The sequence below is a fragment of the Pyrgilauda ruficollis genome, unplaced genomic scaffold (genome assembly GCF_017590135.1).
Source record: "Pyrgilauda ruficollis isolate IOZ18807 unplaced genomic scaffold, ASM1759013v1 scaffold6, whole genome shotgun sequence".
In the NCBI taxonomy this organism is placed as follows: domain Eukaryota; kingdom Metazoa; phylum Chordata; class Aves; order Passeriformes; family Passeridae; genus Pyrgilauda; species Pyrgilauda ruficollis.
In genome coordinates, this window is record NW_024527710.1 from 3,183,717 (window position 1) to 3,198,429 (window position 14,713).

Here is a 14,713-nt window from a genome sequence, read left to right on the forward strand (position 1 = left end):
TGACAGTGCTAAGTAGAAGTGTTACTCAGAATATTTAGTCTTTATTCAGATTAAGAAATCTGGCAGACCTACACAGCAGTGTTTGCACAGTCCCAGCATCTTAATGCAGAAAGGCACAGAATGCCTCAATGGTGGACATGATCTGAACAACACTTTCTTGTACTTGTGCACATAATTTTTCGTGTGCAGTCTTCAGGACCCACAAGTGCTGTGTGCATTAGTGTAACTAGAATATTCATGCAGAGATAAGGCCTCTTTAAAACATCAGACATGTTTAAGCAATTGACATTGGTGACTAAAAGCAAAAGGGAAAGAACCCAGCACTGCAACATGCAAAGAAGCAAAATCAGCACAGCTGTCTCCCTGTATAGCAGAACAGAACAGCCATCAAGTCAGCGAGGAGGAGTTTCCCCACAGCCTTGACAGCTGTTACATTAAGCAGAATTCTCATTATTTCAGAGTAAGCCATATGTACTTCATTTATAAGTGTTGTAGGAAACAGCACAGAAACCAGCACTAAGCAGAAGAGTGAACTGGAAAAGGTAAAATTATGCATATGACTCATAATAACGGAAATTATGAGACATTGGCAAAACAGTCTCATATAAGGATTCAGTACTTCTCAGGAGAATACCTCTACTGAAAAATAAGGATAAAATTTCTTAACCACAGAGAAATCAATTACAGAGAGCTAAGTGTAAACATCAGAATAATTGGTAACTATCAGCCTCTGAAACACCACAAAAACAAAGGAATAAATTAAATTGCAAATATATTGTTTTATAAGGATTTGGAAGTTATAACCAAATCAACAGATATCTTTTCTGATTTTGCAGCAGCATTATTACACTGACAGGAAACTAAAATCAACATTTAAGAAAGTATCACTTGGTCAAGAGATTTTATATTAACACAAAGCAACTACATTTTGCAGCACTGTAAAGTACACAGTTCTTTCTGAAGAAAACTGAGTCGGCCAACATCATGCCTGAAAAAAAAAGCTAACATGTACATGGATCAGCACTCCTTTGCTTTTAAAGAAAATTGAATGTATTTCAGTAGAGTTTTCTGATACTGAAAAGAACAGTCCCCAGCTTATCTGTGAAGTCTTAAGTACTCATCCTACAGTGACAGCTCCATTATTCTCAGGCAGAAAGCCCTGGTGAACAAGCCCACTAGATAAAATTGCTTTAGTATGTGCTGCTGAAATATCATAATTAAACACTATTTAGGAAATGTTATTTCTCTTTACATTGTAAATATACTTATTGTACAAATAAGTATGAAAATTACACTGTTCAGACACTCACAGTATTTTTCACGACACGTACAACAAGAAGCGAAAGAAAAGAATTCTTGAGTAGATTGTGAATATTAAAACATACTGTACACAAAAGGATTATGCCCTTCTGCTGATGAAAAAGACTTTTACTGAATCATCTGACAATATTAAGAAATAGACTACACACAGACTTTCATCCTGAAGTCAAAACAGTACTCAGGAAATGTATCAGGCTGGAGAACAGTGTCAAGGCACATTAATCTTGAGCGCTCTGTATGCAGCACAGTTGTTACATATTTGCAGCGATTGTAAATTGCCTACCTTTGCTCCCACACGACTTGCAGAGACAACACTTACCCTTGAAGAGTGATGTGCTCTTGAGAGCTCTCAGCCCAACTTCCACTCAGCATAGCAGCAAAGTAACTAGATCTGGCACATAAAATGGCCCTGAGAGAGAAAAAGCAAACATTATTCCACTACATACAAATATTCATGATGAGACTCTTTGATAACATTGACTTAAATCTTCGCCCTTTATGCATTAAGGTGTCAGCTGTGTACTGCATGCCTTTTCTCCCAGTATGCTTGGAATTTCAAAATGTGCTACAGAAAAAACCAAACAGTACTCTATAAATTTTTCAGTTAAAGCTTGTTTTTAGTATGACTTTGAGATTCACACAGAGGAAATCTATTACCACAAGCATCTTCCTTTTATATAAAATGTCACATTTATTAGAGTAAATAACAGTCATTAAATAAAGTAAATAAGTAGGTTACACAGCCCTATTATAAATAATTATATCCTGAACATCTTAAATTTTTCTTATATTACAAAATGTGTATTTATCTAAATGTTAAGTATATAATGTCTTGTATTCAGAATTTGCTACCTGCCAAAAGTCAAACAAAACTTGCTATTAACACATGCTGGGACAATAAGGTGTGTTTTTACAACAAGAGCTGTCAGCTACTTCTGTTTACACTTACTGCCCTTCTATATTTAAAAGGCATATAACTGGCCATCATGGGGCTAATTCAGTTTACTACTACCTCATAAAAGAGAACAAAGAAACCCCAGAGCTGCAGTCTGTATAGCTCAGTATCTCTACCAGTATCAGTCTTCAAAATATCAGGTAAGAAGACCTTTGCAACAGGATTCTTAAGGTGGAAGTGCAGTGGCAGAGAGGATGACAAGATAGTGGATGAAAACTGCTTAGTGATTTCAGTTTTCCAGATCCACACCAGTTACAGTGTTAGCCTTTATGTATCTTATCTGGCTTACTACAGCCACAGATAATATTCTCATACAAAGAATTTTTTCATTACACTTTCTAAGTTTCCTATTATTTCTAAAATTACCCTATGTCATGTTATTTCCTGTGGCAGAAAAAGCAAAACGTTATACTATGCTTGAGAATCCTTTCTGTTACATGTATTTGTCTCTTAAAATGTTTCTGAGCACTCTCACTTTGTGTAGGAAGAAGCATGAAGAATACTATTTATGGTCTCTTCTACAGTCATGTTATATTCTGTATTCTCTCATCTCTCCTCCCTCCTCCTCCTTCAGAAGTCTCAATACTTTAAATTAGAACCTTCTCGCACATTCCTCCTATGAGTCATCCAGCAAAAATACTAACAACAAAGCTTTTACTGAACCTTTCATATCAGTGAAATACTTCCACATGTAAATGGGTATTACATCCTAACCTGAAGTGTATGAAATTCTGAGTACACACACAAAATCTTTTTTTTAATAAGATACAATAACACAATATCATACATATATGGAATACACTTATCTCCACTTTTTTATTCTGTTCCAAATAAATTTTAGTAATGAACAGTGATCAGTCAACTTCAAGGGGATAGTTAGAGTGGATATTTCAAAGACACATTTTAAATAAGACAGGGACTCAGCAGAATATGGACAAGTATGCAGTACCTAAATTTAAATTTTATCAGCATATATTTATAAAATATGTGGAGATACCAAATAATTTTGAAATATATTTATCTGTGCTTTCCTACAGTGATGATTAGTGCCAGCTTTATTACAAAACAAATCTGACTTGCTTCATGTGGAGCTCTGTAAGAATGCAACACTAGGAAGACATAAGCCAGCAATACTAAAGTCTATCGGAAGTTCACAGGACTTCATGAGAAAGTAAGGAATACTGACACAAGTGGGGGGAGACTTTGGGGGCCTAGCCTGTCTCCTGTTTGAGAAGTTAAAAAAAAACCCTTACAGTAAGTAAATAATTCTGGTGCTTTCACCACAATGAAATTGAAAGTTCCATTACCCTTATTAGCTCCTACTGTTCACATGACCCAGTGCTAAAACGAGCTCAAGTCCTGTGCCTGTTTCAGAACATCCTTGTTTCCTCTGTGATTTACTGCCGCATCTTTTGATGCTAGTTAAACTAGATACATAGCTCCAGGCAGTAAGTGGCCTAAATTAAACAAGCTCTGCTGATAGAAGCTCTTTGTTGCACTATTTTTTCTGCATTAAAGCACTTGTTTTTCAAACTTATGTATCTGAGAACATATAATGTAGACCAGGAGAAACAAACATTCTTTACTACATTTCATTCTGAAAATGTAGCATATATCCAAATACCCACACAATTGTGATCTACCTTTTCTAAAGATACTGTAATGTCTGTAGCTTCTCTAAAGATACTGTCCCCCAAGTTTTGTGTTGTGAAAGTACTAAAAGTAATGGAGGGTTTTTATAGCCCCTCTCAGTTACTTAATATACTCAAAGGGAGCAAAATACAGGCTGTCTAGTTTGCCATCTCAAATGCAAACAGACTTACATCAAAGGTACAAGGAATGGTACTGACACTTTAATTTGCTTTCACAAGCCACAGGAGTACAATAAGCCAAAGTTCTTAAACGGTCTTGGACTTTTGATCTAGGAAAGGCTCCTGACAATCTTTACATCTACATAACTGAAGTAATGAAAGTAAAAGCAGATTTTGTATGCACAGATTCTGAAGGGCTGAAACAAAAAGTACTACTCCAGAAATTTTCTGCCTATATGGAAATTTTATTCAGCATTAATAACTGAATAATTTATTAGTAGATTTTTTGTTTTCTTTACAGATCACAAATTTTTTATTTTTTATTTCATATATACATATATATACATATATATAGTTAGGAAAAAAGTCTAAAATGTATTTCCATGAGTATATACTCAATATATGAGATTACAGTGGCAATCTTAGAAGTGTTGAAAGCGCAGTTTTCGAAGTAGTTGCTGTTGATGATAAATTATATTCATTAGTATCAAAAATACAGCCAGTCCACACATTAAGACCTAAAAGCTGTAACAGTTCACACCTAGAGAACAGCACCAGCAATAACTTCCTACAGATAATAGTAACAGCAGCATTTTATACCAAAAGTTATTGATTGAAAAACGTTTTACTGTAAATACTTATGTACCTGTGAGCTTGAAAATCTTTGCCTTCTACACGAATATTAATATCTGGACAACAGCACTTCTTGTAGAGCATCAGTAAGTCTTCTCCTAACACAGACGCAGTTTCTACTTTGGAATTACCTGCATATAGGGAGAAAAAGCTGTTTTCACTTTGTCAGGTGTACAAGAGACCATTGACAGTGCACAGACAAAATATTTGAAAAGAATCTGACATAATTAAATTTTTTATTATTGCATATTCAAGCTAGCATTTTCCTTGAAAAATTTTCCAAACATCGCCTTTTACTTCTTATTTTGACTTATCAGAAACTTGACCAATGCTCCCTATTTGGTATCTACAGAAGAAGAGCTACAGTTACTCTTTCATAAGATTATGTACCCACTTCATTCTTTTCTGCAGAGGTCTGGCACCTCTGCACTGAAGAAGAGCAGCCCCTGAGGAAGCTTGGGGGCATGCAGTGCCCCAGGTCCCACCTGAACAGATGTGCTGCTCGAGCCCTGTCACTGACACAGCTGTAGCAGCCAGCACCTCTGGGGAAGATGCAGGTAAACACCTCCTTGTATGATTTCATTCAGAGCTGTAGCATGGAAGATTCTGAAAGGTTCCAGAACCCTCCTAAAACAGCAGTGGAACCAGTGCCATTTGCTAGGAAAGGAAAACAAGGGAGATACTCTGCTGTGTGGAAGTCCCACATGGTGAAGAGTGGAACTCACTGTATTCCAAGGAAAAGACAGGACATGGTGATGACCATGCCTGATGCCTGGCAGTTCCAGATTTATTAACACCACACATTGGCTGGGAACTGTGCCTGCCTAACTTCTGCAGCAATTCATTTCTTCAAAGTGTGAGATCATTAGGTGGGCCATAGAACAGCTGTGCTGTAACAATAGTTTTAACTTTGCCTGCATTTCCACCACTTCACAAATATTTGAACGATTATTTAAAAGACAAAAAGAGAAAAAAGTGCAATTCCAAACCTACCTGCAGTGGCTTTGTCGCTTTCTGCATCAATGACTGCTTCTGGAATTTCTTCCTCAATACCAGACAAACAAACAACTCCTTTCTGCACAGGTCCACTTGGAGTATTCTGATCAACTGGTGTTCTTTTGCTTTGTCCAAGACAATTTACATTTTTTTGAGCATTGTGAAGAGTTGTAGGGTTCCTTTCTTGTATTATCCTCATAAACATGTCCTCAATTTCTTTAAGATTTATATCAGATGTATATAGAATCCTAGAATATGACACTAATTTTTAGTCTCATGATTTTTCAATTGAAGAAAACAAATAAATTACATTTTTTTAACTAACAAAATTCAAGACTAGAAAACAGAGTTGGACTCTCTGGTGCTTAAAAAACCCAACCATTATAAAAATGTATTTCTGGAAAACTTATTTCTGCAAATGCTTGAAAAGCATAAACAAGCACCACAAAATATCAAAACCTTCTAACATCAAGATTACAGTATGAAATAAACAAAAAAATGTACAGAGATATAAATGAATTGGAGAAATAAATTTTAATTTCAAAGGAAGCACTTAAAGCACAAAAATTTGCAGTTAAGATTACCCAAGAACTTTCACTTTGCCTATCTAGTAATTCTAGCTTCCCACTTTCCCATCTGTTTCACCAGCTTATTTTTGGCTCAGGATCTGGAAAGGCTAACAAAGCCTGCAGTCTGTGACTGCAAAGATCTCACATTTATAGAAACATACTGCACTCCAGCACAGACAACATGTTTTATCCTTGGTTTCATACCATCTAGATGAAGTTAACAAAGTTTAACAGAAGGGCTACAGTTCCTTTGGATGTAGCAGAACTACTCAGAGATCTCCACGGCAAAGAGGCTTTTTTGTTAATACTCAGGGAACAGTAATTTGGAGTGTGTTATTTGAACACTGTGCTCTGACAGGGCAGAGAAAAAATACAAAGAAATCATCTTCCTTCTTGAGTCTTGTATTTAAAGGATTAAGATAGATAGAATTCTTTTTTTTGTCTATGTGATACAGGTCCTCACCAGGAGAGAAGAAGAAACAAGAATGTAGGGAATAAGAATGTTAATATTTTGTAAAATTTTGAAAGCAAGCATCAGGAAAGTATGCAACAGAAACAATAAGATTTCACATGGAAAGAGTACAATCAGTGGACCCTTTTTACATGTGATTTTAAGGTTGTTGTATACGTATGTGCTTTCAGAACTCCTAACCTATGAACTGACCATCTATTGCTTTTCATATTTAAAGTGCTTTCCAGCCTAGCATAATAATAGCACCAGGGAAAGACAAGTAAAAACATACCATATTACCAAGAATAGGAGCAAAAGTTACTTGATGGAGCAGAGATTTTGCAATTCTTTAGAAAATCCAAGACCACAACTTCCACACATTTTTTCCTATTCACTGTGCTGCACAGTAGGTAACATCTGTGTTTTACAGCTCTAAGGCAGCAGGAATCATGAATAGAAATGCAGAGTAGAAACCCAGTTAAAGCTAGAGAATTCAAAATTTCACAGAAGTATCCTGAAGTTTTGTCTTCCAAGTTTTTTGCGTTAAACCTTGCAAGAATTGTCACTTGAAGTCACATAGACAATGCCAGTACTAGGAAAACAAAAAATTCCAATCATTCACACTTCGTCCCTCCATCTTCACATGTAAACTAATAGCACAACTACACAAGTACACTGGTCACTGTATTTTACTGAATGTAAAAAAGTGCAGGAAGGGTTTGTTGGAAAAAAAAAAAAAGCCATTGAACACATTAGGCTAAATTTGCACTAGAACTTTTTTTGGTCACCTTTCTGTTGCTACAGAGCTTTTGCATATTTAACATGTAGACAGTACAAATTGACTTTGAGGGAGAAAGAAAATTAGCAGCAACAGATAGAGTGTTTTGGCATAAAATTAATTATTTTAATAGTCTTACTTTCTGCAGTAACTGAAAAACATCCATAGGGAATCTCATAAGCTAGGCAATGAGGCAACAATCTCCTGGGAATGCTCAGGGTATTTTCAGAGAATCTACACAAGAAACCTCAAGAATGCAATTAATTTTATTATCACTAGGCTTCAGTCAATAAAAACGGCACCTTTACCACAACTAGGAACTCAGTAAATAAAATATTTTAAACCAGAATGAAGTAACTGGTTTCTGGCTCTGAAAAAGTTAATTCTATTTTAAGCAAGTTTTTCCTGTAAAAAGTCAAGAAACTTTGACTCTTTCAGTTAACCTTTAAAATCCAGTCACATTCCTGGATTTATTACTTCCAGAAAATCATAAGGTTATCTTAATATTAGAGTTCTGCTGAATACAGATTGTAAATTTACTACTTTGAAAGACTCATGGGACACATCCATCATTTTGCTTCACAGACAGCAAAATGATTTTGGCACATCTTTTAGAAATTTCCTTCTATCTCAGTAAATCCCATTAGATATTTCCAGAATACAAGATTCTGCAATTTTCTATAACCTGCTATAGAAAACTTTGCTTGGCAGCACCCTGTATTTCATAGGCTCATTGCTAAAGCAGAGTGGAGTTTTCTAGACTGTCTCCTCCAGAGTATTGAATGGTGCCTCTCTGCATAATGAAAGCTGGGGAAATCTGGCATCCTTGGACCTTGGAGCTCAGATGGTTTAGTGATAATGTAAAACCATCTTTTCAAAGCAGTTGGTTTAAGAATCCAGGACTCTTACTGCAGAATTGTATTAGGGATAGTTTTTAAAAACTGTTCCAAACCACTTGAGCAGGCATCATTCAATGTGCCATCCTAGTTTTGTTATCTAAAGAGCAAAAGACAACATGAAGTTATAAATCTTGAAGTTATATCATGAAGTTATAAATCTTTTCTTTAAGTCAGATAGAGGTTTATCATCACAAGGTGATCCCAGAGCCTTCTCTAGGCTGATGAACTCCCCTTCTCTCAACCTGTCTTCATGGGAGAGGTGCTCCAGCCCTCTGACCAGCTTTGTTGCCCCTTTGTTGACTCATTCCAACAGGTGTTTATTATGCTGGGGTCCCCAGGGCTGGATGAGCACTCCAGGTGGAGTCTCAGGAGAGCAGACCAGAGGGGCAGTCACCTCCACTCACACTGCTTAGGACGCAGCCCAGGCTAGGGTTGGCTTTCTGGGCTGTGAGTGCACATTGCTGGCTCATGCTGAGCATCTTGTTAACCAACCACAGCTCTTTGAGTGTGACCATCCAGCCAACTCCTTATCCACTGAATGGGCCCTCTGCCAAAACCAAGCCTCAAGCTGAGTGACAAGAATGTCATAATAACCAGATTAACACCAAAGCATCTTCTGCACACATGTGAAATACCATAATATACAGTTTTACTTAAACAGTTAACACAAATGCCAAAATGAAACCCAAATGTAATTACTTCTATTAATAAAAATGAAACCAATATAGGAAGCCTCTGAACCACGGCATGCCCAGAATCTTAATGCATCCATGTTTAGCAAACCCAACTGCAGCAAATACTCTCGTGTAGTGCGTTTAAATCTTGGTAGACTTGCAAAACTATTTCAGCAATACACCTAAAGCAGGGCATCTTCATTGTCTAAGTCTAGCATTTCATACACACAACTCCAACCTATCCTAACCACTTAAGAGTCTTCCATTTCCTTTTAGATTTGCTAAAAGTACTACCTGCTTGATTTCTGCAGTCAAGATGGTTGTTTTAACTTAATGGATTTCTTAAAATAAGTGTTTCAGTGAATTAATTCCCACAATTCAGGACTCATTGTTTCATAAAGTTTAAGACAATTGCATCACATCTCCCATATTGCCACATTTGTAGGCCAAGGTTTGTTAATTTTAGTTGTTTTGGGAGGGACGATTTTTTCAGCTGTACTGCTGACTTCCTTATGTCTTAATGCAGGGAAAAGAACAGTTGTGCCAAAAAAATCCACATGCAAGTGCCACAAAAAGCCGATTTTGCGGCTGATTGGTTTTCAAGTTCCATGAATCAGTCATTCAGAGAAGATAGTCCTTGCATGGTAAGGTACATGACATCAATAGGCACAAGTGATAAAAGGGAAGGACCATATCAGAACAGTCTGTATAAACCACAAAACTCCAAGAACGTGTGAGGCAGGCTATTCTTCTGAAATAAAGTGGTCTGCAACCATAATCCACTAGGGGCAATACACAAGCATAGATATTAACGGTACGATTGCTGAGGTGTAAACATAAAGGAGTTCAGTATACATAGCATAACTCAGGTTTGTTTCCTCTAAAACAGCCATTATCCAATGGGGACTATGACAATCCAGCAACTGGGAAGAAGAAACTCATAGACAATTCATTTAGAGAAGTATTTCCCTTTTTCACTACTTTATAATCCAGTGTTATCCCGTGGAACTCTAACTGGGAATTGTATTTAAAGAAAAAATGTTCACAACCATTCTATTTGGTGTAACTCCTTTATGAAAACCTCACATGCAAGAGAACAGCATGCTGGAAATAGCGCTAATCCATCACTTCTGTGGTGTCAGCATGATGCTGTGTAATTTTAACAGGTACCCCACCTTATGGCTTGGGGTTTTTTCCCTGTACACAGAAAAGATTCTGATAGACATGAACAACAGTGAGTTTGCAAGAGGTGTGGCTAGGTGGCAGATGAAACAGGAACAATGCTGTAGGGTAACTGTTGTATTCATAGTAGTTACCATAGCTGACGATTTTTTATGCCAAGGAAAGGTGGGCATACATAGACTCTACAGAAAGAAGTTATTGCCATCATGCTTTTTACCTTCTAAAAGGTTTCTGCCTGCACTTAAGCAAGATGCAGCATCCTTGTCCTGTCTGATACAGAATTCTACAACTGTAACACGGTCACCAGGCTTGACTGGTCTTTAAATCAACTGCTGGTATTGCAAACTAACCCCTGTGGCAGTAACTGTCACAATGACAATCGTATTCCTTTTTGTTTGATTGTATTTATTGCTTTTTAACTGGATCTCACTGTCGTTAGGTCCTTCTCTGTCCTTCCTTGCATCAGACCCTCTAATAGAAATATTAAGAGACAAAATATAGATTTTTATTGCTAAAGCAGTATTTTGTCCAGCTGCAAGAGAAAATAAAGAGCAGTTTGCCTCTCAGCAGGCAAGACAGTAATGATCTAATGATTTTTGACAGACAGCCATCCTTCAGGAATGCCAAGTTTCTTTTCTTGAGGCACACTGCAGAACCCTGCCTAGGCAGACATATCCAGCCATCAGTGTACTTGCAGCTGTTGACATTTTTCCAGTTGTGTCCTGAAGAATGACAGAAGGCTATTGGAGGGCAAACTCAATATTACATTAATTTCACCAGGAAAAAAACATAGCATGCATAGTGTCTACAGTATGGATGCTGCATGTCTGGGGACCAGAAGTTTCTTCCTGGTGTCCTCAGATAGTGCAAGTGTACAGAGGGAAACAAAGCACTGCTTAGTTGCTCATCTACTTCATGCTGAGGCTATGCAGAAAGATCAGCATGAAGTTTACTATGTCCTATCTCCCGCTCAAAAGAAGAGGGAAGAGGAGCTGCACAGCCTTCAGCGCACAAGTGACACGTAGCCCACTTCAGCTCTCCTGATGAAGGGAGACAGGAAGTGTGCCTCACTGAGATGCAGGCCAAATATAGCTCATGAGAAAATAAAGTCCTCAAATCCCCATGGAAAGATAAGTTTTACTTGGGAAAATAAAAGCAAAGCTGAATACAAACAGGAAAAGGATTGAGATTTTGTTATAGCTTTGATGAACTCTGCAATACTATTACTAGTATTCTACTTCTCCATACATACAAAAAACCAGAACTTTTGTAGAAGAAAATAACTTTCTCTCAGGAGCTCAGCTGCAGCTACAGGTCTCCTGTATAACTTATCATGGCAATTTACATGCTCCAAGAGCCAAGCTGGCTTCCAGTAAAACTAAAGCTCTAGTTTAAGACACTGTTTTGCACTTACAAAGATCTAATTAATTTGCTTCTTAACAATAAGAAACCACTGAGATGCAACAGCCACTGATACTACTTGATCACCTGAACAATGGATTAGGCTCTTTTCAACCAATCTTTTCTTTGGTCCAAATGAGTTCAAGCTTCAGTGCACTCTGTAATCATGAATCTCCACAGAATGTGCTAGGTTAGAGGGCTCAAAAGGTGAAGTATCAAACAGCACCGAAAACTAAGTTAAGAAAAAGCAGTTATCTTGCAAAGCACACTTCATGCAGAGCTTAGAACATATGGGGAGGTTCATTTGAAGATTCTAAACTCACTGTGAAAAGACACAAGGTTTACAGTTAGTTGAGCTGAGTTTAGAGGTGTTTTCCAATACCATGCTTTTTGAAGAACATGCAGAACTTTAGACATCATTCCTTGCCTTACAGCAAACCCAGACAAAACTGAAAGCAAGTATCAGTGACATATTAAGTGCTTACTAATAGGAATACAAGCCTCTGATATAACAGTATATAAATAATTATTCAGAATAATTATTTCAAAATTAATTTGATTTTAAAAAAATTATCATACTTCTCCATGAAATTCTTCTGTAACACCACTTAGATTAATGTGAAAGAAATTGATGATATCACAGTAACAATGAAATTAGGAAAAATACAAGACAAAACCCATGGTTGTTTTGTTTCTTACTACTTGTTTTGCTAATGCTCCTGCCAGGCTGTGGCAGTAAGCCAACAAATGCCTGATAATCAACCTGCTCCACTACAAGGATTCTATGTTTCAGATATTACTCTGGTCTCAGAAATTTTTCTTTCATCATTAGGTTGTGTTTCAAGCACTAAACTTTAAAACTGCAACACTATCCCATTGCCATTGGCAACAATCTCAGGAGCCTGCAAGTACCTACATTTTCTGGGCACATCCTGAACTCATGTGAAATCCCAGAACGATTTCTTTCTACCACTTTGCTCGTGGTGCATTCCTGTAAGTGCCGGTCAGCTCTAACACCAACTCTTTTTTAGGGAAAGTAGGTGGCACCACCAGAGCTTTGTTACAGAAAAGCAGTTCTTGGAAAAAAGGATTAGAGGAACTTACAAGAAGGAGGGTTGCAAGGTCTGGTGGCAGCACCAGCCAACACCCCTCATGTAACTCACCTAAGGTTTGGAGCAAGACATGAGAGATGTTGCACATGTGGCAATGGGAAAATAGCTGGCAGTGCAAAAACAGGCTGGCCCTTGCACTTAGTCCCTGGGAGTAGCCAGCCCACACACTCCCCTCTGGGATCCCAGTTTGCACCAAAGCTGTGCTGTGTTTGGCCTCACTAGGATTGGTTCACTAGGATTTAAAAGACTAGTTTTGAACTCAATGCATTTTCATCCAACTTGCTGAAGTTCTCCTAGATATCCATAAATTTTTCAAATATGAGCTGAGAGTTGGTTCTATTTACTGTTTTCACCTGGGAATCTTCCTGAAAAGGGTTTTAGTAGGCACAGACAATCTCAAAGGATTTTTGCTGTATTTTTTCTCTTTTTCTATTACAAGTCCTTTACATATAACAAAAAAGCATGCTAAGGTGGAGAGTACAGCCATGTACTATGAGCAGAAGGGCAAAGGCAGAGGAAAAGGAAGAAGTTACAGAAAGTCCTCTGCAAACTTTTCAGGAAGGCTGCGAGGGTACTGCCTTGAACGGGAAAAGCTTTAAAACAGGTGTTGGCACTGGGAGAAAAAGAAGAGGCAGGACACAGGAGAGGTGATGCGAAACCAGCCCGTCAATCCTGCCGCGGCCGAGCACTCACCGCAGGTAATCCCGTAACGCCGCGGGTTCCAGGCCGTCCAGCTGCAGGTGTCCCCCCGCCAGACGTTCGCAGACCAGCGGCGCCCGCGCCAGCAGCACCGCCCGGTGCACCCGCACCTCCTCGTCGCCGACTTGGAAGGTCACGTCGGAGTGGGTCCCCTCTGCCAGCAGCCTGCGGGACGGCACCGTTACCGCGTGTCCCCTCCCCGCCCCGCCCGGCGCCGCCCCGGCTCGGCCGCCGCCCCGCGCCCACCTGTCGAGGTCCTGCCGGAGCTGCTCGGCCAGCGCCTCCTTCAGCCGCTGCCGCTCCGCCGGCCCGGGGCCCTTCGGCGCTGCGCCGCCGCTGCAGCGCGCCATGTGCCGCCGCCACTCCGCCCCGCGCGGCGACGGACACCGGGGCGGGACTGGCAGTCGGTGCCCTGGCGGCAGCCGCCGCACTCACGGACAGCACCGGGACGACGCTCGGGGCGCGAGCAGTAACCGGCCCCGGAGCGGGAGCGCCGCGGGATCCGCGCCGTGCGGGACGCGGCACCTTCCCCGCGCCGCTCGCGGGGCGGGGCCAGCAGGGGCCTCCACCAATGAGAGCAGGCGGTGCCGGCCTGGCCCCGCCCATATCGGGGAGCCCCCACCCTCCCTCATCTTCCCTGCTGGGGGCGGGGCCTCACTGATGGTGCGGTGCCTCAGCCGGCCGAGCGCGGGTGCCGCCGGGAGTGCTCCCCCTACCGGCCACCGCTCGGCCCTGCACTCGAGGGCCGCTCCCGCCGCGTCCCCCGAGCGCAGCGCCCTCGTGTGAGGGGCCCGGCGTTCCGCGGCCGCCCCTGCCGTGTGCACCTGCCGCGGGGAAGGAAGCGGGGCGGGCTGCGGCTTTTGGGCAGCCGGTGCTCTGCAGGAAAATCCCTACTCCCCAGCACTGTCTGTCTTGCCAAAGCAAAACTGCTGCTCAGGCGATAGAAGTCCCTCTGTGCCACCTCCTGAGACAAGGGAGAGCCTTTCCAGCTTCACAGTGTAAGTAAGAGAAGCACATAACCATTTACTTTCATAAGTGCTGAAAGTATTCAGGGAAAAATGCTTGAAAGGCAGGTACCAGTGGTGGATGGAGAGAAGGAAATTCAACACCACTGATCCTGAGGAGACTCTGTGGGGATTTGCGGAAGGGGCCACGAGCAGGTCTCCAGCCGTGAGCTAACGCTGGGCAGGCAGCACCTTGGTCCTTCCCGGCGAGCTTACACTGAGGGTTACA

At 40.4% G+C, this 14,713-nt stretch overlaps 1 protein-coding gene across 1 annotated transcript in view; it reads right to left on the bottom strand.

Moving 5' to 3' along the window:
* BTBD8 (BTB domain containing 8) overlaps positions 1–13,995 on the bottom strand; it is a 34,146-nt gene extending 20,151 nt beyond the window's left edge. Inside the window, exons 1-5 of the mRNA XM_041483554.1 lie at positions 13,727–13,995; positions 13,475–13,645; positions 5,713–5,963; positions 4,733–4,850; positions 1,640–1,729 (exon numbers count right to left, since the gene is read on the bottom strand). Coding sequence (XP_041339488.1) covers positions 1,640–1,729; positions 4,733–4,850; positions 5,713–5,963; positions 13,475–13,645; positions 13,727–13,830 — 734 coding nt within the window. The 5' untranslated portion in view covers positions 13,831–13,995. The remainder of the gene's footprint in view (positions 1–1,639; positions 1,730–4,732; positions 4,851–5,712; positions 5,964–13,474; positions 13,646–13,726) is intronic.
* Between the last annotated feature and the right edge of the window lie 718 nt (positions 13,996–14,713).